This window comes from Hyperolius riggenbachi, chromosome 9 (genome assembly GCF_040937935.1).
Source record: "Hyperolius riggenbachi isolate aHypRig1 chromosome 9, aHypRig1.pri, whole genome shotgun sequence".
In the NCBI taxonomy this organism is placed as follows: Eukaryota; Metazoa; Chordata; class Amphibia; order Anura; family Hyperoliidae; genus Hyperolius; species Hyperolius riggenbachi.
The window spans coordinates 26,972,673-26,999,094 of NC_090654.1; the positions used below are offsets into that span (position 1 = coordinate 26,972,673).

Genomic DNA, 26,422 nt, shown 5'->3' on the forward strand with positions numbered 1-26,422 from the left:
TTCAATCTATCAATCTATCTATCTATCTATCTATCTATCTATCTATCTATCTATCTAGTATCTATCTAGTATCTATCTAGTATCTATCTAGTATCTATCTAGTATCTATCTAGTATCTATCTATCTATCTATCTAGTATCTATCTATCTAGTATCTATCTATCTATCTATCTAGTATCTATCTAGTATCTATCTAGTATCTATCTAGTATCTATCTAGTATCTATCTATCTATCTATCTAGTATCTATCTATCTAGTATCTATCTATCTAGTATCTATCTATCTAGTATCTATCTATCTAGTATCTATCTATCTATCTATCTATCTATCTATCTATCTATCTATCTATCTATCTATCTATCTATCTAGTATCTATCTATCTATCTAGTATCTATCTATCTATCTATCTATCTATCTATCTATCTATCTAGTATCTATCTATCTATCTATCTATCTATCTATCTATCTATCTATCTATCTATCTATCTATCTATCTATCTATCTATCTATCTATCTATCTAGTATCCTATCTATCTATCTATCTATCTATCTATCTATCTATCTATCTATCTATCTATCTATCTATCTATCTATCTATCTATCTATATCTATTTTAGGACAAATTAGGCTTTTTGTATCTGATATTTGTTTTTAGCAATTACCTTATTTTCTACGGATTTTGAAAACAAAAACAAGAAGAACTAATAAAAACAAAAAGCAAAACAAAAACAAAAGCCTTCAGCAGCGATCAGAGCTCTCCAACAGAAAGCTCTGCTGGTGGGCAGAAAAGTGTGTGTGTGTGTGTGTGGGGGGGCTGATTCATTTGTGTGCTCAATTGTATGGTTCTGCAGCAAGCTATTAGAGCTGCAGAGCACTGAATTGTAAAAAATAGCCTGGTCACTAGAGGTCCTTAAAGTGAACCTCCAGACTAAAAATCTACTCGGCAGCACCGAAAAGGCTTGGTGTTTCTGTAATATTTTCACAGCATCAGAACTGTGTTTTTCTCACCTAGGCCTCATTTTCAGCTGCACAGAAGAAAACTGCCCGGGCATTTTTCCCCTGATGCTGTGCAAAGCATGATGGGATTTCTGATGTTGTTGTTCCTGTTGTGCTGTTTTGGTGTTTTTTTTATTTTGAATTTGAGATTTGAAGCCTAGCGCGTGCAGCTGGGAGGGGTTATCAGGACACAGGACAGTTGGAACTGTGTCTCATGCTCCCTGTCACCTCCTTTCAACCAAAAAGATGGCTGCCCCATTGAAAAACATGGCTGCCCTCATGAAATCAAACATTTGCCTGTTCTTTTAAAACTGGGTGGGTAAGAGATTATATTACCTATCAATTTTAATTAACATAACTAATGTAACTTAACCACTTCACCCCAAAGGGGTTTTTACCCGTAGGGTCCTTTTACACTTAATCCGTTGCTCTCAGTTAAAACAGAAAGAAAACTGAATTTCAAAGTAAGTCCCATGTTTTCCTATGGCACCTTTCACACTTAAAGCGTTTTAACTGAAATCTTCTTCCCAATGCACTGCTATGGAAAAAACGCGTACCAACGCGCACTAACACGTACTAACGCACACTACCGCATACCAACTGATTAAGTGTAAAAGGGGCCTAACGGACAAGAGCGATTTTCACCTTTCAGTGCTCATCCCTTTCATTTGCCAATAGCTTAAAGGGGAACTTCAGCCTAAACAAACATACTGTCATCAAGTTACATTAGTTATGTTAATTAGAATAGATAGCTAATATAATCTCTTACCGACCCTGTTTTAAAAGAACAGGCAAATGTTTGTGATTCATGGGGGCTGCCATCTTTGTCATGGGGGCAGCCATCTTTTTGGTTGAAAGGAGGTGACAAGGAGCATAAGACACAGTTCCAACTATCCTGTGTCCTGATTACCCCTCCCAGCTGCACACGCTAGGCTTCAAATGTCAAATTCAAAATGTAAAAAAAAAAAAAAATTGCACCAAAACAGCAGAACGAGAACAAAAAAAATCAGAAATCCCATCATGCTTTGCACAGCATCAGGGGAAAAAAGGCCGGGCAGTTTTCTTCTGTGCAGCTAAATGAGGCTTGTATAAGAGAAACAAAGTTCTGATGCTGTGAAACTGTTAAAGAAACACAAAGCCTTTTCAGTGCTGCTGAGTCGATTTTTAGTCCGGAGGTTCACTTTAATCACTACTAATCACAATGAACCAGTATATCTTGTTTTTTTCACCACCAATTGGGCTTTTTAGGGTTGATATTTGTTTTCAGTAATTACTTTATTTTCTATGCATTTTAAAGGGAAAACAAGGAAAAAAAATGAAAAAATACACTATTTCTCCAATTTCATCCCCTATAGTTTTAATATGAACATTGCTACTGTGCATAAAACCCACACATTTTATCTGCCTATTTGTCCTGGTTATCACAAGGTTTTAATTATGTCCCTAGTACAAAGTACTAGTATTTTTTCTATGTTTTTTTTTCCCCACTAATCTCACGTACACGCGAACGGTCGGGAACGCACGTGCATGCGCTGGAGAGTGCACAGCAGTAGCAGCGATGTTTGACTTATAAAAACAACCTAGAGTTGTTAAGAGCCTATAGCAGGATGTTTTTATAAGTCTGCTTGTCATTAAGTGGTTAATGACAGTATGTTTGTTTAGGCTGAAGTTCCCCTTTCAGTGGTTAAAAGGAAAATAAGGAAAAAAGTGAATAAATACATAATTTATCCACTTTCATACATTATAGCTTTAATGTAAACAGTTCTACTGTACATTAAACCCACACATTTTATTTGTCTATCTCTCCAGTTTATTTAAACAGTTAATTTGTTTTCATAATGCATTAGTAACGGATTGTATACATTACTCAATTGTTACATCCGTCTCCTCCTAGAATGTTTATTTTATACTTGTTTACTCATTAGCACTGCCATTAAATTCGCTGGGGGGGGGGGGGGAGGGTTTGCTGTCATTCCTTTTCAACTCTATAGTGTTTTTATCAGCTCAGAGATAAATAAACAGTGTTATCTGGGATTTTGTAGAGAGGAGAGTGCAGTGACTTTTTTTTAGGTCGTGGGGCAGGAAGTGATTAAGATTACCATATTTGCTAAATTGAAATCTGATTTTTTTCATGACCTTTTTTACAGTGATCAACATTTTCATTACCACGTGTACTTACCCAGGGGTGGGGATTCTTAGCTCTAATCACATGAATCTAAAATATACACCCTCCCCCACCCCCTAAAAAATCGCTACCACTGATTTCAATTGTTCGCTGTGGATCAATGCTTTTTAAAGTGTAAAGCCAGGTGAACTAGTGCTTGAATATTGGACTCTGTCCATTGCTCTGCTTCACAGAAACTGACAGCATTTTCCACCTTGACACGCAGCCTATTGGGCCAAAGTGCGGGGAGGGGATCTCGTCCTACAAAGTAACTGGACCTGACAGGGTCCAGAGTGGGACAATTGGAGCAGCCGTTCATTTTGGGGTAGTGTGAGTAAGTTAGTAGTGCATTCTACAGCAGTAGCGTGCCTACTCTGAATATTTTATTTGCGCTGCCACACTAAGCTGCACTGCTTGAGCAGAGTAGCTCAGTGAATCAACCCCTACTGATTTGTCTGTGATCCAGATGCAGCCATCAAAAGAGCCACATCTGGCTCCCGAGCCATAAGTTCCCTGCCCCTGCCTTAGTAGTATGCATCTAGTTTTAGGGCTAAAAACCTAATACAGTGTTCAAAGTTTGCTATTTATTTTGCAAATACAGTATTTGACAATTTAACCACCCTTACTGTAGAGAACACCTTCATCTTCTCATATTTTTTCTTTAGTAGAGTTTAAATTTGTTAGGTGTCAGAGATGGAGTATATTTGTATGACTCCTACTCCGGGTACCCAAAAATTTCTCAGACTCCGACTCCACGGCCCTGGAATAAAGTCATCTACCATATCCTTACATTGACCCTGGTCATATTTATTTATATCTATCTATATTAAACTACTTTAGCGGAAAACCAGGCTGCAGCTCTTCAGCCTCCCCCAGAAGTGACAGATGTGATTGGAAGCAGATTTGCGTCCCGTCAGGTTTGTCGAGTCCCGGAGAGAGAAAAGTAACATTTACCGCACTAGAGTGTTTCCCTGCCTGACACCCAGCTGTCTTCCATTAACCACTATAACATTGTTTACTAACAAGGAGCGCAGAGTGGTGTATACATAGCGTGCAGTGGTCACTGCCGGCTAACCGCACACATTTGTCACTGCGTAGTTATGGGATGACTCCGGGACAAAGTATTCCCCTTTCTATTAAGCTTAGATTTGGAAAGATACTTTTCAACCAGGTCTTGCGGTACCCAGAAAAAAGAAAGGATTTTTTTTTTCAAAATACACTATATAGCATTGGCAGCTTTGTTTTTAAATATGTAAAAAGAAAAATGTTTTTTAACCTATTGGGGACTGCCGTAGGTTGCATCAACGTCCGGCAGGTGGTGGTACCGTTCTGACCGGATGTTCATTCAACGTCCGCGCTAAAGAACCGCTCCCGACGCGATCGTGCGCACCCGAAGGGGGAGATTAAGCGGTCATATGACAGCTGATATCTCCCCCGAGTGATCAGCAGCCATTGCGTATGGCTGCTGATCACGTGATCACTACGATCGCTGTCGGATCGTAGTGATCACTTTGACAGCGGTGGCGGCAGGGGGTAAAAGAAGAGGATCCACTCACCTCCCTGCTGTTCCAGCGACGATCGGCGCCCCCCTCCGCTCTGGCCGGCATCTCCGCTCCGTCTGACGTCAGCGCCGGGTCCTGGCTTGATGACATCATCAAGCCGGGACCCGACCTGAGCGTCAGACGGAGCGGAGATGCCGGCTGGAGAAGAGGTGGCTTCTGCGGCTCATCGCTGGAGCCTGGAAGGTGAGTGATTGCTTCCAGCTACAGGGGGGACACCTGCCTCCATGGGGGACACACAGCCCAGCACACCACAGACGGGATCCGGCCGACGGCCCCCCCAAACGCGTGCACCCCCCTCCACCGCAAAATGCCCTGGTCCTTAAGGGGGGCTAAGGCGGCCATTCCCGAAGTGGTTATACTCAGAAAAATTACAGTTTGAAAAACGTTTTTTCTTCGCATTTTTTTAAATTGATTTTCTAAAAAACTACAAGGTGTTTTTCAAAAATTATTTTTTTTGACGTGTACCCACTATTCCCCTTTACTTCTTAAAGAGAATCTGTATTGTTAAAATCGCATAAAAGTAAACATACCAGTGCGTTAGGGGACATCTCCTATTACCCTCTGACACAATTTCGCCGCTCCTCGCCGCATTAAAAGTGGTTAAAAACAGTTTTAAAAAGTTTGTTTATAAACAAACAAAATGGCCACCAAAACAGGAAGTAGGTTGATGTACAGTATGTCCACACATAGAAAATACATCCATACACAAGCAGGCTGTATACAGCCTTCCTTTTGAATCTCAAGAGATCATTTGTGTGTTTCTTTCCCCTTCTGTTCTCATGCACTGAAGTTTCAGGCTGCTCGTTTCTTCCTGCAAACAGCTTTGCCCTTGTCTGTAATTCTTCAGTATGTGAAAGCCCAGCCAGCTCAGAGGACGATTTATCCAGCTTGTAAAAGATAAGAGAGAAGCTGCCCTAATCTAAATAATACACAGGCAGTGTGCATAGAGGGGCCTGGAAGGGGGAGTTCATAGCAGAACCACAACACTGAAGAACTTGGCAGCCTTCCAGACACAGGCTGACAAGTCTGACAGGGGAAAGATACATTATTATTATTATTATTTAGTATTTATATAGCGCCGACATATTACGCAGCGCTGTACAGTGTATATATATATCTTGTCACTAACTGTCCCTCAAAGGAGCTCACAATCTAATCCCTACCATTGCCATATGTCTATATTATGTAGTGTAAGTACTGTAGTCTAGGGCCAATTTTTTAGGGGGAGCCAATTAACTTATCCGTATGTTTTTGGAATGTGGGAGGAAACCGGAGTGCCCGGAGGAAACCCACACAGACACGGAGAGAACATACAAACTCTTTGCAGATAGTGCCCTGGCTGGGATTCGAACCAGGGACCCAGCGCTGCAAGGCGAGAGAGCTAACCACTACGCCACCGTGCTGCCCGTTGATTTATTACAGAGACAGTGATAGTATAAAGTGCTGCAGTAAGCCAGAACACATTAGAATAGCTTTTTGAACTTGTAGGATGATAAAAAACAGGATTCAATTTTTGTTACAGAGTCTCTTTAAGCCCCACAGGTTTATACTTCCTAGTGACCAGGCCATTTTTAACAATTTGGCACTTTTTTACCTCCTTTTCTTCTCACAAATAGAGCCTTCTTTTGGTGGTATTAAATTGCTGCTGCTGCTATTTTTAGGTTTTTTATTTTAATAAAGAAAAGACTGAAATTTAAAAAAAAATTAAAACATACAGGTAAGTTAATTGGCTTCCCCCTAAATTGGCCCTACACATACACTACACAATACATACATAGACATAGGGCTATGGTAGGGATTAGATCAGGCATGGGCATTGTGGGACTTGTAGTTCCTTAACAGCTGGAGGGCCAAGTGAGCCCCTCCCAGGGACAGTTACGTTACAAGACTATACTCTGTGCAGTGCTGTGTAAGATGTCAGCACTATTTAAATTCTTTAATTTATTATTACTAAAAAAACAAAAAAACAAAAAACACACACCTCTGCCAGGGGCTACTGGTTAACATACATAGCAATTTTGGTATCATGTATGATGGCTTTGCTATTAGCTGCTAACAGGCCCGGCCCTAGACTTTTTGCCGCCTGAGGCAATCTTTAAAGAAATGGCCGCCCCCCCAAGCCATGGGTGTGGGAGGCCGCCCGAGCAGGAGGGGATAGCGGGCAGGAAGTGGGTATTGGGCCTAGCGGCGGGGAAGGGGGATCGGACCTCCCCCTCCCTCGCCTGGGTCCCCCGTCCTCCGCTCCCCTCCAGCTTTAAAAAGTTACGTTGCTGCAGCTAGCTATTGTAAGAGGCAACGGATGGGGATCACTCACCTCTTCCTCGTTCCAGCGTGCGCTCCACTGACGTCACTTCCTGCTACGCCGCCCACTGTTTGGGCGGCGTAGCAGGAAGTGACGTCAGTGGAGCGCACGCTGGAACAAGGAAGAGGTGAGTGATCCCAGCCCCAGGACTTTACGCCGATCGGCTTTAGGCGGTCCTGGGGCTGCCGCCGCGGCCACGCCCATCAGCGTGACGCGGTCGCCTAGTAGTTAATTACAATTTTTTTTCCAAAATTTTGCATTACGATTTTGCATCATAATTGCGAATTACGATGCGAAATTAGCTTGGCGCCTAGTGTCCCGGACCGATTGTTGATGTATGCTCCTATTGTGTAATGCCTGAGGAAGCGGGTGCAAAGCCTGTGAAACGCGTTGCGAAATCCCCCTGGAGTATACCCAATAAATACTTTTGTTAAATAAATACAGCCTCTTGGGTCTGCTTGCAGGAGGTAAGTCCACCACTGCCTCCAAAGCTTTTTTAAAAACTTTTAATTTTTTGATTTTATACTTTTGGCGCCTCTGGTCTATACTTGTTTGATCATATACATCCACCCTTGGTGGAGGGGGATACCCCTTTTTTCTGCTGTCTACAGAGAGCGACTTCTTAATCCTAAGTGGGGACAGGAAAATCTCCTCACCTGCCTATACAGTGGTTGCCTGGAGGTAACCCTGGTTTGTGAGTATAATTTCATACTCTTTTCATACTCCACTTGTTTTAACATATTACACTATTGGGCTCTCGGTTTCTCTTTTACATATACCTGTACGATGCGAAATTAGGGTTATGAAAAATTTGTGCTCATCACTTTGCATAATATGTTAGCAATGTATAAATCCTATAAATAATAATAATAACATATTGATATATTGACCACCCACAGGTGGTGTTCCCCTTATGGACCAGAGCAATTTTCACACGGAGAGTGGTTAGGGTTGGGCATTGGTAGAGGGTTGGTTAGAGTTTGGCATTGGCAGAGGGGTGGTTAAGGTTAGGCATCGGTAGAGGGTTGGTTAGAGTTAGGGTTTGGCAGGGGAGTGGTTAGGCTTAGGCATCGGTAGAGGGTTGGTTAGAGTTAGGGATTGGCAGGGGAGTGGTTAGGGTTTGGCATCGGTAGAGGGTCGGTTAGAGTTAGGGATTGGCAGGAGAGTGGTTAGGCTTAGGCATCGGTAGAGGGTTGGTTAGAGTTAGGGATTGACAGGGGAGTGGTTAGGGTTAGGCATCGGTAGGGGGAGGGTTTAGTGTGAGTATAGGGTTAGGTTTAGCTGTAGTAAAATATTGTTATCTTCAGGTGCACTTTTTTTCATATACCCATATCTTAGTGAGCTTTTCCCCATCAGTTTTCTCACCTCAAGGACGTGAATAGAGAATCCGACCTGTGACATCTCCAGTTCAAATGAGCTTTCATTCATCCCATGAGTACCTGAGGGAGAAAGACGTGACAATCAGAGGGACAGATCGGTGCAGAGGCGTAGCTAGGGCTTTCAGCGCCCGGGGACAAAGATTATCAATGCGCCCCCTAAGGTGAAGGCTGTGCCACGCCAAAAAGGGGCGTGACCACACAATAAACGTGGGCGTGGTTGTGGGTGGAGCCAAATGTACATGGAGGTTAGCAGGCTCACGCTCACCCACCCTCCCTCAGTATGTACCTCCCAGCATGTTCCAAGACAAATTCAGCAATCATGAGCCCCCCCATCAAGACAAATTCAGCAATCATGAGCAAATATGAGGCCCTCAACATGACCAACTCAGCAATCATGAGGCCCCCAACAAGACAAATTTAGCAATCATGAGGCCCCCAACAAGACAAATTCAGCAATCATGAGGCCCCCAACAAGGCAAATTCAGCGATCTTGAGGCCCCCAACAAATCATGAGGCCCCCAACAAGACAAATTCAGTAACCATGAGGCCCCCAACAAGACAAATTCAGTAGTCATGAGGCACATAAATAGACAGCATTTCACATAAATAGGCAGAATGCCACACCTTTCACCTGGCAGCAGTTCCCCAAAATACACTCAATCTGACAGCAGTGGTTCCCCAAAAATAGGTAGCCCCAAGTCTATAGGTGTCCCCAGAATAGGTGGCCAGCAGTGTAGATGTCCCCAGAATAGGTGGCCAGCGGTAGAGATGTCCCCAGAATAGGTAGCCAGTGGTAGAGATGTCCACAGAACAGGTAGCCAAGGGTATATGTGCCCAGTATATGTAGGCAGGGGTATATGTCCCCAGTATATGTAGCCAGAGGTATATGTGCCCAGTATATGTAGCCAGGGGTATATGTGCCCAGTATATGTAGTCAGGGGTATATGTGCCCAGTATATGTAGGCAGGGGTATATATGCCCAGTATATGTAGGCAGGTGTATATGTTCTCTCAGTATATGTAGTCAGGGGTATATGTCCCCAGTATATGTATCCAGGTGTATATGTGCCCAGTATATTTAGTGGGAAGTATATGTCCCCAGTATATGTAGTCAGGAGTATATTTGCCCAGTATATGTAGCCAGGGGTATATGTGCCCAGTATATGTAGTCAGGGTTATATGTGCCCAGTATATGTAGCCAGGTGTATATGTGCCCAGTATATGTAGTCAGGGTTATATGTGCCCAGTATATGTAGCCAGGGGTATATGTAGCCAGGGGTATATATGCCCAGTATATGTAGCCAGGGGTATAATATGCGCCCAGTATATGTAGCCAGGGGTATAATATGCGTCCAGTATATGTAGCCAGGGGTATATGTGCCCAGTATATGTAGCCAGGGGTATATATGCCCAGTATATGTAGCCAGGGGTATATGTGCCCAGTATATGTAGCCAGGGGTATAATATGTGCCCAGTATATATAGTCAGGGGTATATGTGCCCAGTATATGTAGCCAGGTGTATATGTGCCCAGTATATGTAGCCAGGGGTATATGTGCCCAGTATATGTAGCCAGGGGTATAATATGTGCCAAGTATATATAGTCAGGGGTATATGTGCCCAGTATATGTAGCCAGGGGTATATGTGCCCAGTATATGTAGTCAGGGTTATATGTCCCCAGAGTAGGTAGCCAGGTCCCCCCCCCCCCCCCCAGCAGGAGGGAAGCAGTGCAGAGAAGAGGGAGAGCTGTACGGACGGTGGAGAAGGGGGCCATCTCCCCCCTCCCTTTCCTCACTTTAGGGTGCTCTCCCTCCCTCGCTGTCCCCTCCATTAATGTCCGGGTGGCTGGCGGTGGCGGGCGGAACTTACCTCCGTCTCGTCGCAGCGCCGGATGGATTTGCCGCTACTCGGTCTGGTCCAGACCAGAGCAGCGGCTGCGGCACCCGAACTTCCGCCGCCGGAGCAAGACGGAGGTGAGTTCCGCCCGCCGCTGTCAGCCACCCAGACAATAATGGAGGGGACAGCGAGGGAGGGAGAGCACCCTAAGGTGAGGGAAGGGGGGGAGATGGCCCCCTTCTCCACCGTCCGTACAGCTCTCCCTCTTCTCTGCGCTGCTTCCCTCCCCAAAAGAAACAAAAAAGAAAATAAAAACGCAGCTCAGCTGGGCGCTCTTGGGGACCCGGCGCCCGGGGGCACTTGTCCTACCCCGACCCCCCCTAGCTACGCCCCTGGATCGGTGTACTGTGTAGGGGAACACCAGAACTGCTCATACTGACAGTAATGTCTGAGGAAAGCAGGAAAAAAGGGGCGCCGGTGGCTAGTGGACGAAATGGGCGCTGCCATAGACTCTAATGCATTTATCGTAAATACGACACCAAAAGCAGAAAAAAGGGCGTCTGGTAAATATCGTTAACAACATTGGAACATTAAAGTTTTTGAAATATGTTATTGTTTTAGAAGCTTGCAACGTTATAGTTTTTGTCATATTATTTTGTTTGTATGTACAGATTTTACGTTATCAAAGATATTATCGTTTCTATGTGTGTAAGGGTGTTTGTGCAGAGGGAGTGGTTAGGATTAGGCACCACCCGGGGGCAGTTAGGGTTAGGCAACACCGGGGGGCAGTTAGGGTTAGGCAACACCGGGGGGGGGGGTGGTTAGGGTTAGGCACCACTAGGGGAGTGGTTAGGTTTAGGCACCACCAGGGGAGGGTTCTGTGTGAGAGTAGGGTTAGGTTAAGCTGTATTGTTGAATTACGTAACAATTTTTAACGTTAATATATTTTCGTTATTATCTCCAATCTGTTTTAAATCGGAAGTTATCGTTAACCAATTTTGTTAACAATGTTTATAGTTATTGAGATTTCGTTATCCACTGGCACCAATTCCTTATCCAGCCGGGCCCTTTTTTCCTGGTGCCCTTTTTTCATTCACCCTATCTGAGGGATCGCACAGAAGCACTCCCTTTCTGTCTAAGTGACACACAGCACATGGGCAGGAAGTGTGCTGAGGTCCCTCCTACCAAGAATACAGACTGGAATAAAAATCTGGCCAAAGTTATAATGTTTCTCATTGCAAAAATTTTTCTGATATTTATTATTATTAAGGTGCAGATGTACAGAAGAAATCAGGGGCGGAATTACAAATAGGTGGAGCAAAGGTCATACAACATGTATGACCACTATAATGCCCCCATAACCGTGTGACCACACAACAGCTGTGTCCTGGAGGGAGATATTGGAGGAAGTCAGGGGGCCCCAATAGCCCAGGGCCCCCCCTGCTGCACAATATTATGTTTTGATCTGAATGATCGTATGGAAAATACTATCTAAAAATTTCATAGCGAATGGGACCTTAAGGCCCCATGCACGCTGTCGCCAGAAACAAACGAAGAATGATGGGTCAGCCAAGTATCGTTAAAAAATGAAAAAAATAAAACAACAACATAAAAAGACAAAGATTATCTTCCATGTAAACCGATCCATTCTTGCAGATCTTGCTGGATGATAACCAGTGTCATTCGTTTGAAAGCTGTTTGTATCAGACGATGGCTACATTCAAAACCCCTGTGTGTGGCTTGTCGTGTACTTTTGGGTCCTGAGCTTTAAACTTTGAGCTTCCACTAACGTTCCGATCGGCAGACTGTCATAGTGCCAAGCATTGCATTCAAAATTGTATTTTTGCCGTCCGACGTTGTTGCCATCGCCCGTTCATCGCATCATGGCCAGGGATCGCTTGTTTTTGGCCAACAGTGAACGTCAGGTTTCAAGAAGTCAGGAAGCTACAGGGTTGATGTCAGGAAGTGTTTTTCGTCAAGGTGGTCAGGCAGGTGGTTAGTTAGGGTTAGAACAAATAATGGGGGGAGGGATCGGTTGGGGGGGGGGAGGGATCGGTTGGGGGGGGGGGATCGGTTGGGGGGGAGGGGAGGGAAGTGGCACGGGAACCAAACCTGCCATAAAGAACAGCATCGAATAGCTAAGTTCGCAATGAAAAGCAGTCTAAAACCCTACTCTGTTACCGGATCCAAAGTACTCCCATATAGAGGCTGCTGTACCTTCTAAGCTGAAGATCCGATCTCCTAATGCATCCACTATGTCGTTAAGTGCCGCCTCGTCCGTCACATTGAAGAAATATTTTTCATCTGGGTCGCTGGCGATATATTTGATCTCATTGATGAAGGAATCTGGGTTCTGCTGTCTCCGCATGTAATTGCCAAGGACCTGATTAAACAAGACATACAGCGATGTGAAGGCAACATTGAAACCATAAAAAAAATCTGAGACTCGCTGACACTGAAAAAAATAAAAATGATAGCCAGCAGTATGAAGACCCTCCATACCCTGCTTACTCCTGATGTTATGAAGACCCTCTACTCCCTGCTTTCTCCCAATCATATGGAGACCTTCTGCAGCCTTCTTATTTCCGACAGTCTACACCCTGCATACTCCTGGCAGTATGAAGACCCTCTACACCCTGCTTACTCCAGATATTATGAAGACCCTCTACACCCTACCTACTCCTGATTCCTGACAGTCTAGAAACCATCTACACCCTGCTCTCTCCCGGTGGTCTACAGTCTGCTTACTCCTGATAATCTACACCCTGCTTACTCCTGGCAGCATGGAGACCCTCTACACCCTGCTTACTCCGGGCAGTTTGGAGACCCTCTACACCCTGCTTACTTCCGACAATCTACACCCTGCTTACTCCTGGCAGCATGGAGACCCTCTACACCCTGCTTACTCCTGGCAGCATGGAGACCCTCTACACCCTGCTTACTCCCAATAGTATGGAGGCCCTCTACACCCTGCTTACTCCTGGCAGTATGGAGACCCTCTACACCCTGCTTACTCCCGACAGTATGAAGACCCTCTACACCTTGCTTACTCCCGACAGTATGGAGACCCTCTACACCCTGCTTACTCCCGACAGTATGGAGACCCTCTACACCCTGCTTACTCCTGGCAGTTTGGAGACCCTCGGCACCCTGTATAAGTTGATGGTCACGTACTGCAATGGCATAGCGGGTGATGTGGCGCTGCTCACATTCATCCAGGGCGAGGGGCAGCTCATCCCCGTCATGTGATTCTCCATCAGTCACAACAATGAGAAGTCTGGTGGCACCTTCTCTTCCACCCCTCTCCGGGCTGAAGGCTTCTGAGCTGGAATATCAAAATAACCAAAGTCAAAGGCTCTCATCTAATGAATGCATTATGCTGATGCATTTGTAACCACAACACTACCATAAATAGAACTGGTGTTTATATGACACAGATGGAATCAACAGAAACAATTATTGGGTCAGAATTTGCACTGGGCCCTCCTCCCGCACCCATTACAGCTCCTAAAAAGATAAACGTCCTTTTATTAGACATTACTGATAAGCTTCAATTTTGCATAATCGTAATTTCGCATCGAAATTCACAATTACAATGCAAAATCGTGATGTGAAATTTACGGAAAATGTGTAATTAATTATGCATGTAGCCATAATTAAAATCTATAATTATGTGAAATTTCATAATTTACATGAATCCTTTAGCAACTAAATAAAGTAAAACATTATTTGGCTGCAGGGCCAAATTTTTCCTGCCCCTGGGAAAGTGTGCCTTCTTCATCCTGGCAGACTTGGCAGGGTATGTGGTGGCAGGGAGCTCAAATACATACATGCCCGGATGGCTGGATCGACTTCTTCTCTTCCTCCACCATGGTGCCACGTACGCCTGGCAGGTCTGCTCAGTACCGATCACATGACATTACATGTGATTGGGATCCAGGAGACCATGTCAGCATTACAGCACCACCTGGTGAAGGAGTCTCTTCCATCACCCCTCTTCCACCATCGGGTGGTGCAGTAACACTGACACTGTCTCCTGGATCCTGATCACCTGGAGCATGTCATATCATATGAACGGAAGTGACCGGGACCCAGAAAACCTGCCGAGAGTTCTGAGCCACTGGTGGAGGAAGAGAAGAAGCCGTCCATAACAGGTAAATATAACTCCTTACTCTCACGCACTTGTTTGTCTCTGGCAGCCAAACTATAGATGGTATCGTCCTCTCAGGTCTTTTAACTTGGCCAGTTAAAGGACCAATGGGAAGCCCCAGCAGCACTTTCAAAGATGCTTTACCAGGGATTATTATACTTCAGTATAGCAAGTATTGGCAGTGCCGTTTCTTGTGCTGTTCATCGTGGATCTTCAATCAAGATATCCAGAAGATATTGGCTTGGGATAATTTTTGAGGATATTGGCATGGGATCATTAATTAAGGTATTTACGGTTAATTAATAATAAATTACTTTTCTCATCATTGCCTTTTTATTTATTTTTTAACTCTTTGTGGCAATAGATAAGGGGTACTTCAGAACCCCTATACCCATGTCACCTGAGGGAGGGGGCATCTGGGGGTCCCCATGTTAAAGGCAGCCACCAGATGCCACCATGTACCCCCTCCAGGGCGTACATCTCCCACCTCCTCCTTGGCACCAGAAGAGGGGAAGAGTCTCTTGTCCATGGTATGGACAATGGCTCTGGGAGGCTTTTCTGCCTCTCTCTTTCAGAGCTCCCATCCCCCCAATCATGTGCCATGCGGGCTGGTATAGCTCAGAGTCTGAAAGCCCTCGCAGTCCAGGCACTGCATTCTGGCTATACCAGCCTTCATGGGTGACAAGGGGTTAAAGTGGACCCAAATTAAAAATACAAGATTTTAGAAATAAAATCTATTTTCTAAATTATAACAATAAATAGCAGCCTTTTTTCAGTTGCATGATGACAAATCTAAAATATTTTACATTTATTGGAGGAACCCCTCCCTCCCTTTCATATTGCCGGGACAGAATCCGGCACACTGGTGGAGGAGGTGGTGTCCAGCAAAGGAGGAATTGCTAATGGCTGCCACCTGTATAACCCTAGTAATGAAAAGAGAAGGGTGAAAAGCATGCAGTGAAATGCTCATAGGGTTGAAGGAGTCTTTATTTATCTTTGTATGTGTCAGAGTGGTGCAACTAAATATTTTGGATTAAAAAATGTTTTGGTATGGGTCCGCATTAAAGAGACACTGAAGCGAGAATAAATCTCGCTTCACTGCTTATATTCAGCAGGGGCATGTGTGCCCCTGCTAAAACGCCGCTATCCCGCGGCTGAACGGGGGTCCCTTCACCCCCAAATCCCCCCCTGCAAAATCAATGACCAACTTGGTCGTAGATTTTGCTGCTCTTCAGGCAGGGCTAACGGCTGCAGCCCTGCCTCTCAGCGCCGTCTATCAGCGGCGCATCGTCGTCTCTCCCCCACCCCTCTCAGCGAAGGAAGACTGAGAGGGGTGGGGGAGAGGCGGAGATACGCGCTGACAGACGCACGTGAGGCAGGGCTGCGGCGGTTAGCCCTGCCTTGATCCGGAAGAGGGGATGCGCTGCTCGGAGGGGAGTTCGGGGGGTAAGGGACCACCGTTCATTATTATTATTATTATTATTTAGTATTTATATAGCACCAACATATTACGCAGCGCTGTACAGTGTATATATATATATCTTGTCACTAACTGTCCCTCAAAGGAGCTCACAATCTCATCCCTACCATTGCCATATATCTATATTATTTAGTGTAAGTACTGTAGTCTAGGGCCAATTTTAGAGGGAGCCAATTAACTTATCCGTATGTTTTTGGAATGTGGGAGGAAACCAGAGTACCCGGAGGAAACCCACGCAGACACGGAGAGAACATACAAACTCTTTGCAGATAGTGCCCTGGCTGGGATTCGAACCAGGGACCCAGCACTGCAAGGCGAGAGAGCTAACCACTACGCCATCGTGCTGCCCATTTAGCCGCGGGATAGCGGAGTTTTAGCAGGGGCACACATGCCCCTGCTGACTATGAGGTCTGAAGCGAGATTTATTCTCGCTTCAGACTCTCTTTAAAGAGGTTTGGGAGGGGGGACCCCACGCTTTCTTACAATGTATAAAATGTGTATACAGGCATTTTAATTCTGAAAATCGTTACTATGTGTAATGCTAATTGTAAAATTTTACGCAAAAGTGAAATTAGCCCATTAGGGTCATCAGTAGTGGACATACCAGGCTTTGTGGATGGCGAATGCCGTCCTGGTCTCCCGTCCTTCCTGTCGACTGATGTTCTTGGCAGCTTCTATCACCTCCTGAGAAGTCGTATAATCTTTCAGAGACCACTCGTGCACAGCTATCTCCCCGTACTGTAAGACCCCTACCTAACCAAAAGTAGTTACAAGAGAAAAAGATAGAAAAAAAACAGGAAAAAAAAATCATAATGGCATAAAAAGAAAATTGCACAGTAAGTTTTTTTTTTTCTTTGTAGTGCAAACATCAGCAAACATTTCCAGCATAGCAGTGTTCTCCTCAGGCTCTTTTAGCTGGGTGCTCCACCCGGCTAGTTTTGGTGACCACCCGGCTGTCGTCGGCTCACCTCCTCCTATACTATAAGCACAGTTGTGCAGAGGTGCACCAGCTCTGCATTCTATCATTTTGCCCCACCCAGCTGGAAAAAATTTCTGGGGAGAACACTGCATAGGTTAATTTGGTGCATCTGTTTTGAATGCAAGTTGTGTATCCTGCCTTTAAAGAGAACCTGAGGTGGGATTTACTTATGTTAGTGGGGCACCGAGGCTGGTTGTGCACACTAACACCAGCCTCTGTTGCCCCATGGTGTGCCTCCAAGACCCCCCTGCGCGCCGCTATACCCCCGCAGTGCTGGCGACACACAGCGTGTCGCCAGCACAATGTTTACCTATGGCTGTCTGTTAGCGCCGCTCCCCCGCCTCCTCCGTATCGGCGCTACCCGCCCGTGTCCCTTCCCTCCCGCTGATTGGAGGTGTGCACAACCAGCCTCTGTGCCCCACTAACATAAGTAAATCCCACCTCGGGTTCTCTTTAATTAGGCTCTGTGCACCTATGCTGTTAGTCATTCAGATGCAGCCAGTTTTGGGAAGCACTGCCACCTCTCTCTGCTGTCTAAAAAATGTTAGTTTGCTTTATGTCTAGCTGCACCCATTTGCCAATTCATGTTTGCATTCCAATTTATTAGTTTAGGGTTTATTGCACAGTTTAGCATCTGTTTTGAATACAAGGTGTGTATTTACGTCTAGGGGGCTCTGCACACCCCTGTTGGTAGTCAATTGAAATGTGGCCTGGTTTTAGGATGCACTGCCATTTCTCCCCGTTGTCTAAAAAAAGTGTAAACTATATTATGGCCAGCTGCCCCCAGGTTCACTCTACGCTTGTTTGGTAATTAGAGCATGAGGTCCATGAAGGATGACTTCATCACGGCGGAAGGGTCCAGTACTGAACACTCTGCATGCAAACAGTTTTTGGAAGCTAACATCCTCCATTAATGTTAATATGGTGCATCTGTTTTGAATGTTTCCTATAATTCCTCTGCACATCTCTGCTGTTAGTCTTAAAGATGCAGTCTGCCTTGGGAAGCACTGCCACCTCTCTCTCTGCTGTCTAAACACTTCCACCATCACAATCCCTCCTCATCGGATGCCCTTTACAGCTGCCCAGGTAGCGGTGGTGCCCCCGCTGACCCAAAGCCACTTTCGCCAGGAAATATCTGGATATACTTGAGGAGTTCCATTAGCTTGTGAAGGTTTTTGTGCGATTCCTGATGACTCCTCCGGTTCCCAGATGTGTGTGGCTTATTTATGCTTTGTGTTAATGTAAATGTGCAGCAATCAGCGTCTGTGTCTATATAAAGTACTCTGGACAGCGGAGGGAAAACCACACAGGAAGTGTTGTGTTTGGGGGATTAGAAAGGACACTCTGGGTACTAAAACACGCGGGGCGGATGAAAATGCAAACGATACATTTATATTGCAGACTGGGCCAGATTACGCCGTGGTCAGAGTATAGCTATAAATGCTCTGTGGTCTAACCTCAAAGAACCACTATCACGAAAAATGTAGGCAGTTAAATTCTGATAGAACGGACAGGTTTTGGACCAGTCCATCTCCTCATGGGGGATTCTCAGGGTTTTCTTTGTTTTCAACAGCATTTCATGAACAGCAGTTTAACTGCCAAAATAGCAAGATACCAGCCAGCCTCCCTGCTCACTTGTACACTGTTTTGTCAGACTTTGCAACTGCTGTTCAGGAAATGCTGTTGAAAACAAAGAAAACCCCGAGAATCCCCCATGAGGAGATTGACTGGCCCAAAACCTGTCCGTTCTGTCAGATTTTAACTGCCTACTTTTGTTCACGATAGTGGCCCTTTAGAGAAGATCTGCAGTGAAAATAATGTAATAAAAAAGTGCTTCATTTTTTACAATAATTATGTACAAATTACTTAGTGTTTGCCCATTGTAAAAGCTTTCCTCTCCCTAATTTTCATTCTGACATTTATCACATGGTGACATTTTTACTGCTGGCAGGTGATGTCACTGGAAGTAGCTGCTACTTGCTTTTTTGGCAGTTGGAAACAGCTGTAAACAGTTCGTTCCCACAATGCAACAAGGTTCAAAGACAGGAAACTGCCATGACCATGGTACTCACAGTTTCCTGTGGGAGGGGTTTCACCACAATATCAGCCATACAGCGCCCCCTGATGATTCATTTGAGAAAAGGAAAAGATTTCTCATGGGAAAGGGGGATATCAGCTACTGATTGGGATGAAGTTCAACTCTTGGTTACGGTTTCTCTTTAAAGAGGAACTGTAGTGAAAATAACATAATGAATACTTTGTACAATATTCATTTATAGATTATTTAGTCAGTGTTAGCACATTGGAAAAACATTACTCTCCCTGATTTATTTTTGGCGAGCCAGTCGTACTCATGTGGTGTCAGGTGCCGGACTGACCTATGTTGAAAACTTGTGGCTGGTGGATATACTGTATATGCATCGCTTTCAGTGTGTGTACAAGCTCAACACACACCATACAATCTTGGTTGTTCAAACTTACTACTTTCATGCGGTATAAGAGCTTATCCAATCAATCATTCAAAGCATTTTCAATATGTTGGCCTTTATACTACATAGATTCGGTAAATCTGCACAATCACGATTGTATGGTGTGTGTTGAGGCCAAAGGTGCTCATTAACGGTACATTTATTCATCAGATGCAATCTTTCGGCCCGATTCGAACGATCAAAACTAATTGGAAGGCAATTACTGATTGGTCCCATTGCTGGGGATGTGGGGTCTTTCCTCTACCTCTACCTCTAGATCAGGGGTAGGGAACGTTGGCTCTCCAGCTGTTAAGGAACTACAATTCCCACAATGCATTGCAGGAGTCTGACAGCCACACTCATGATTAATAAAGGCAAATGCATGCTGGGATTTGTAGTTTTATCACAGCTGGAGAGCCAAGGTTCCCTACCCCTGCTCTAGATAATGAGTGACTGGTTACAGTTTATGAAAACCAGATACTTAAATCCATTTTCCGTAAGTCCTTATATGGAGCATGACAGACCTGGATCTGATCTGGGCCAATGAAGAACTTGCTGAGGATGTTGCTGAGGAAGTTCTGCACCTCGTACCAGGGGTAGACGCTGTTTGAGCCATCCAGAAGGATGACAATGTCCAGGAAGGTGGAACACCCTAGAGAAGAAAGACATTCCAAATCAAATCAAATACTTTGTTAGTGAAGGCCATTATCACAAACCAGGAGGCAAAGGTGCTGATCAATCAGATCTGATTACAAACACTGCAGACTGACTCACACAGGAGGGATCACCTGTCCTATGTAAGTTAACCGGACAGAACACTGTTGTTTACTTTTGTGTTTTAGAGGCACAGACACACGGTAGCCAAGATGCTGATGGCAACTAAAATAGCATTAGCTAGGCATTGGAGAGACCTCAACTATCCTACGCTCAATCTACTCACCTAAAGATGGATCGGGTATCCACATCGAAGGCAAAGCGGCAAACGAGAGGATCACTGGTTCATCTCCTGCAATTGTGTACCGTGGGAATAAGCGACGGGTGCGAATGAGACTTAGGACGATCGTGGTAATTACCGCAGCAGTCTATTTGGATAGGAACAATAGTGTGCGATAGGATCCGCCGTGACAGTCGGGATCGCCGCATGTCACCAAACATCTTTTAACAAACCTTAGTTAAACGATGTTACACACAGGCCCGGTCCGCCCATGATGCCAAGTGAGGCGACTTTCTCAGGCGGCAGAAGTCTGGGGACAGCACCAGGCAGAAACAGGAAGTGAAGAGAGTTCCTGGCTAACCTATACTGGGGGCAACTGTACCTGGCTACCTATCTGTACTGAGGGTGGTTTTCGGGGGGCTCAACTATAGCTATAACATTCGGTGCAAATCAGGTGCTGTGCGATCATTCCAAATCGGGAGGGGGGGGCTATCCTCACAAGTTTGCCTCAGGCAGCAAAAAGACCAGAACCGGCCCTGGATACACAATGTCTCAATATCTCAATCATGAAAAAAGCCTCCGTGAAAAAAATCGCAGCAAAAATCATGTTGTGTGTACAGGCCTTACAGTGAATGGGAACCAGTTTTTCTTTTTAAAAAGTCAGATACTCACCTAAGGAGAAGGAGGCTCTGGGTCCCATAGAGCATCCCCTCTCCTCTAGCGGTCCCCGCTGTTGTCCTGGCACCCCCGTAGCGGTATTCGACCATTTCGGTGAAATACCGCTGTCTCTCGGCCAAAGGGAGGCTTCGGAAATGCTTCGGGAGCCTGAGTGCTCCCGAAGACGGGCCGCTCTACACTGCGCACGCGCCCTCTACGACGCACTCGCGTGTGCGCCGCCTCTCTTCGGGAGGACTCGGCTCCCGAAGTCCCCTCGGTGGGGGATGAGAACGGGGGAGCCAGCGCAGCACCGAGGGCACCAGGAGAGGAGAGGGAAGGCTCATTAGGACCGAGCCTTCCCTCTCCTTAGGTGAGTATCTGACTTTTTTTTTATTTACATCGGGATTCCCATTAGCTTTAACGGAGATGACTTAGACAGTAAATAGTAATTTTCTGTATGAACATATGCATGCTGCACTAAATGGTTCAATATCTAAATTTCAGTTAAAATGGGAACTATGGGATTAAAACCTAACCAAACACAAAACAGAGGCTGTTTAAGATTAGTAATCACATAACTCACTGACTATAAAATGATTGCAGTATAGAGATGGAGCTAGAGTTTAAAAGTAGAGGTGTATAAAGTAGGATTAGATACACCTCATAGATTTAAAAATAATGTGCATGGAATGTCTTCATTGTTCCTAGTCAGAGCAGGATCATCCACCAGGCAACCTAGGCAGGTGCTTGGGGCCTAGTGGGTGTCAAGGGGGCCACCTGACACATTCTTTCACCTCTCTCCACTTCAGCTTACCAACAAGACCACAAGGGGGGGGGGTCAAATGTACTATTTTGCTAGAGCCCCATTATATCTTAATCCATCTCTGCTTATGTTACATACGTTTTACTTAGATATTCTAGTTGAAGTGAACCAAGCACCAATTTTAGCACCCGGGGCATCTCAACAGCACATTAAAAATGCATGCCAACAATATGACTCATTACTAAAAAAAATGTATCTCTTCTTTTTACACTTGAAAGTTTAGCAGAGGTTTCATTACCCTACTTCTGAGGCCTGCCCTACCAACTGCAGAAATTTCAGGCAGATAAGAACTGATGTAATTTTTTGTATTGCACACATTAGCAGAGAGCAAACAACAGCTTTTATCAACGGGGGATTGGGGACATAGGACACTCTGCGTCAAAGAGTTTAGAGAAGTCACAGAAGCCATCTTCACCACCTTCCCCTGGATAAAGAATGGGTAGCTAGAAGGGGAGGGGGAACATGGCAGCTAGGGCCGGATTTGTACTTTTCACCGCCCAAGGCCACTGTCAGCAGCCGCCCCCATCTAGTACAGGTAGCCCGTTGACCCTCCCCCCCACCTCCAGTACAGGTAGTCAGATACCCCCCCCCCCTCTATTTTTGATAGCCTGACGACCACCCCCTCCCCCAAGTATATGTAGACTGATGACCCCCCCTTCCCTTTAGTATAAGAAGCCAGATGACACTCCCTCTGTCTGTATAGATAGCCTGATGACAGTCCCCCCCCCCCTCCAGTTTAGGTAGCCAGGTGACCCTTCCTGCCTTCCACCCCACTATAGCCTGCTGCCCACCCGCCTTTGATCCTGTGGTGCCCTAGGCCATGGCCTATTTGGCCTTGCCTTAAATCCGGCCCTGATGGCAGCTCCTATAGCTATTAGAGTCCAGGAATAAAGCTTGGTTCCGTTTAATAGCAGTCCTTTGTTAGTTTGTGACTGCTAAAGCACTTTTGTACTTTCCAACTGTTTAGTTGTTTGAATTCATTCCTCTGTAATGGCCAAGTGCAAAGCCCTCCCAGCCACGAGAGCATGATTAAGAGAGGTGTGTGGTGCGCATGCGCAGAAGACCGCAACCCAGCCATGGGTTTCGATCCTACAGAAGGGACAGCGGCGGCCTGGAGAACAGCAGAACTACAGCACTGGGCAGATAGACTTCTAGTGGTGGGAAGAAGTCCCAGGTGAGTAAAACTTTTCTCTCCTTTTTCAGCTCATGTACCCTTTAAGATGTCAATATCTCTACCATATATGTTTTGAAAATAAGATGTTGAGTACCCCATAAAGACGGTGGATCAGTGTATTTGACTAACAACCACAATAAGAAATGTTTTGAAGGGGAAAGACATGGCGGTAATGTTAGACTTTCCTCTCTATTTTCAATCATTTTGAATCAAGATTTTCATTCATGTACTCGGTCAGCATGCCCAAAAAACAATGCGATAAAATGAAAAGCTTTGTACAGCAAAAACAGTAATAGTAAAATAAATTGTTATACACAAAATAGGACCAAAACAATATACATTGGCTTCAATTCATTAAAGGAATACTATCGATCCCCAAGTGTTCTAAAATGACAGTGTGCAAATAATGTCTAAGTAGCTGTGTAAACATTTTCCTACTTTTCATGTTAAATATCAGAGGCAAAAACTGTAATTTATTGAGGGTAGGATTTAGCTATATTGGGACAAATCAATTGCAGAAGGGGTGTCTGCTTCAATGCACAGCCAGAGTTGCATATCAGACTACAGAAAGCAAATATCAAACATATCAATCTCTGAAAGCAAAAACAGTATGAAAAGCTGTGACAATTAGTTACATTTCCTCTGCTTTCTTCAGACAAGTCAGTCAGAAACACAGGACACAGGAGCTGCAGCTGTTGGGAGCTCTCTCTCTCTGTCACACTCAGAGCTACACATAGAGTTAACTGATCGAGTGTAAGGGGGAATTTCCCCTCTCCTCATGGCTCAGTCAGCCCTCAGTTTTGGCGTCAGTAAACTTTGAATGTATTTTGCTAACAGTAAACAAAGAAGTTGCTACTAAAATGTATACACCAGTACTTAGCAGCACTTCCCAAACAATTCCTGTGTCAATTGAAAAAAATACGTGAATCGATAGTATTCCTTTAAGTCACGTTCGGTAACAAATAAAGGGTCAGTAAAATACAGCATTTTGGCCCTTATTCAATTCACTTTTTCTCCTAGGAGGTAATGTTTCATCTTCTGTTTAAAATGAATTTTTAGCTCCCTGCAATTGAAAATGAACCAAAACAGTAGGAGAAAAATTACTGTTATTTTTTTTTTGCTTGCTGGTGGATTGAAGGATACCTTAGTGCTAATTGCTAATTATTTTTCCAAGTCAATATGTCTGTCTAGGTGACTTGCGATAGTGCTCTCTGGCGACCCCATATGGTGTGTTTTCACGTGGTCGCGAGGAGCCCAAGCGGACATACTGCGCATGCGCAGCACAGTATGTCCGGGTCAGAGGGCACCGACCCCTCCGACCAGGAAGTAAAGAACTTGTATGATTACCAGACAGTGGAGGGAGACGCCGTGAAACGGGAGATGCAGTAAGCTTCTGCACAATTCTCAACACACATTATACTATACTACATGACATTTCACTAAGATTTTGACCTCCTGCATCATGTGGATGGATTATTGCAGAGCAGGGAAAATGGATGAAAGATGTGATAAAGATAGAATTTTATTATTATACTGAAAAGTGAAGTGCAAGTCCAAGCTGCACAAAATTAACGTAAAATTTGTATCAGCTCAAAACTATTGGTATTTTATGAACCACTAGTAGACCTAACCCCGTAATGGGCTCTAGGTCAGTGTCGCAACCCCCTCCCCTCCCACACCTGTGACTGCCGCTGCATAGTCAGCGCGCATGCACCCGCCTGGCCCCTTGCTCCCCACAGTTGTCTGTCCCAACAGTTGTCTGTGCTACGCATGCGCAGTAGCGCAAACGCACGGACACAGGGACAGGGGACGCAACAACACTTAACTATTATTATATAGGATTTTTAACTACTACATAATAATATTGTGAAATTGGGAAGATGTGTTTTCTTATACATTCTATTATAAACAACATAAATAGTTACCTAAGGGTCTGAACTTTTTGAATATGCATGTCAAGAGAGTATATTAACATATTTTTTAAATTATAAGCTTGTAAATACTGACGCAAATTGAAAAAATGCACCTATATTTCCAAATAAAATATCGGCGCCATAAATTGTGATAGGGACATAATTTAAACAGTGTAATAACCGGGACAAATGGGCAAATAAAATACATGAGTTTTAATTATGGTAGCATGTATTCATTTCAAACTATAATGGCCAAAAACTGAGAAATAATGATTTTTTTCCATTTCTTTCTTAATCTTCCTGTTAAAATGGATTTTGAATAAAATAATTCTTAGCAAAATGTACCACCCAAAGAAAGCTTAAATGGTAGTGGAAAAAACAAGATATAGATCATTTCAGTGTGATAAGTAGTGATAAAGTTATTGGTGAATGAATGGGAGGTGAAAGTTGCTCGGATGCATAAGGTGAACAACACTGAAGGCTGAAGTGGTTACATTCCCCCCTTTTCTTTGCTCTGTTTTCTCCCTTCTATAACCTTCCGAATGGCTGTTGGTTACAGACAGCTCCAGGCTGGAGATACCGAACATCTCACTTGTTTTCCATTGTGAATTGACGTAACTGACCTCACTAGTTGGTAATTTCAGTTTTCCATGCAGTAACAGCCTCAGTGAATTGACCTTTCACAAAATGTTTGGTGAGATCAGCTGCTTTCTGCTTTCCCTCATTCCGTAACGTAACGCTTAGTGAATGGAAGCCACAGATGTGATCTTGATTTGCGCATTGCTTGTATGTCACTCACTTTGGGCTGTTGGCGCTATGGTTCCGGTTGGCTGGAAGGAGTCATCCACGCTTGCACAGATCCCCGTGCTGTACATCGAGGAACCACACTCCTGGGACCAGAGGGGGGCGCAAGCCTGGTGATAATAACACAAATTATTATTATTTAGCATTTATATAGCACCGACATCTTCCGCAGCGCTGTACAGAGTATATTGTCTTGTCACTGACTGTCCTCAGAGGGGCTCACAATCTAATCCCTCTAATAGCCATATGTCTAGTATAGTGTATGTATCGTAGTCTAGGGCCAATTTTAGGGGAAGCCAATTGTGGGAGGAAACCAGAGTGCCTGGAGGAAACCCACACAGACAACATACAAACTCTTTGCAGATTCAAGCCAGGGACCCAGCGCTGCAAGGCGAGGTGCTAACCACTACGCCACCGTGCTGCCAGACTACAAATGTACCACCTTCAACAGCCGAGGACAATAAAACTGCACTGACGCCACTTTCTTCTGCAGGACCTTGCTTAGGGTTCTCATACACTATTAGATCTGCGGTAGATCAGGTAACCGATTGATGCCTTTACCTATTAAATGTTTACCTGTTCTACCGCTTTGCATAGCAGAAATCTCTTCTAATATCGATCTGACCGCGGCAGCTGCTAACTTTGTACTGAAATGACTAAAATAATATAATAATAATAATCTGAACATTTATATAGCGCTTTTCTCCTGTCGGACTCAAAGCGCTCAAGAGGCCACCCTGCAGTGTTAGGGAGTCTTGCCTTGAACTCCTTACTGAATAGGTACTGACCCTAGCCAGGATTCG

General features: G+C 44.6%; 1 protein-coding gene across 4 annotated transcripts in view; it reads right to left on the reverse strand.

The window, feature by feature from the left end:
- ITGA10 (integrin subunit alpha 10) overlaps window positions 1-26,422 on the reverse strand; it is a 174,722-nt gene that overhangs the window by 82,928 nt on the left and 65,372 nt on the right. For all 4 annotated transcript variants that reach the window (XM_068252234.1, XM_068252233.1, XM_068252235.1 and 1 more), the window contains 6 exons: window positions 25,615-25,729; window positions 19,839-19,966; window positions 16,472-16,620; window positions 13,412-13,562; window positions 12,455-12,620; window positions 8,389-8,462 (listed from right to left, as the gene is read on the reverse strand). In XM_068252234.1, coding sequence (XP_068108335.1) covers window positions 8,389-8,462; window positions 12,455-12,620; window positions 13,412-13,562; window positions 16,472-16,620; window positions 19,839-19,966; window positions 25,615-25,729 — 783 coding nt within the window. The remainder of the gene's footprint in view (window positions 1-8,388; window positions 8,463-12,454; window positions 12,621-13,411; window positions 13,563-16,471; window positions 16,621-19,838; window positions 19,967-25,614; window positions 25,730-26,422) is intronic.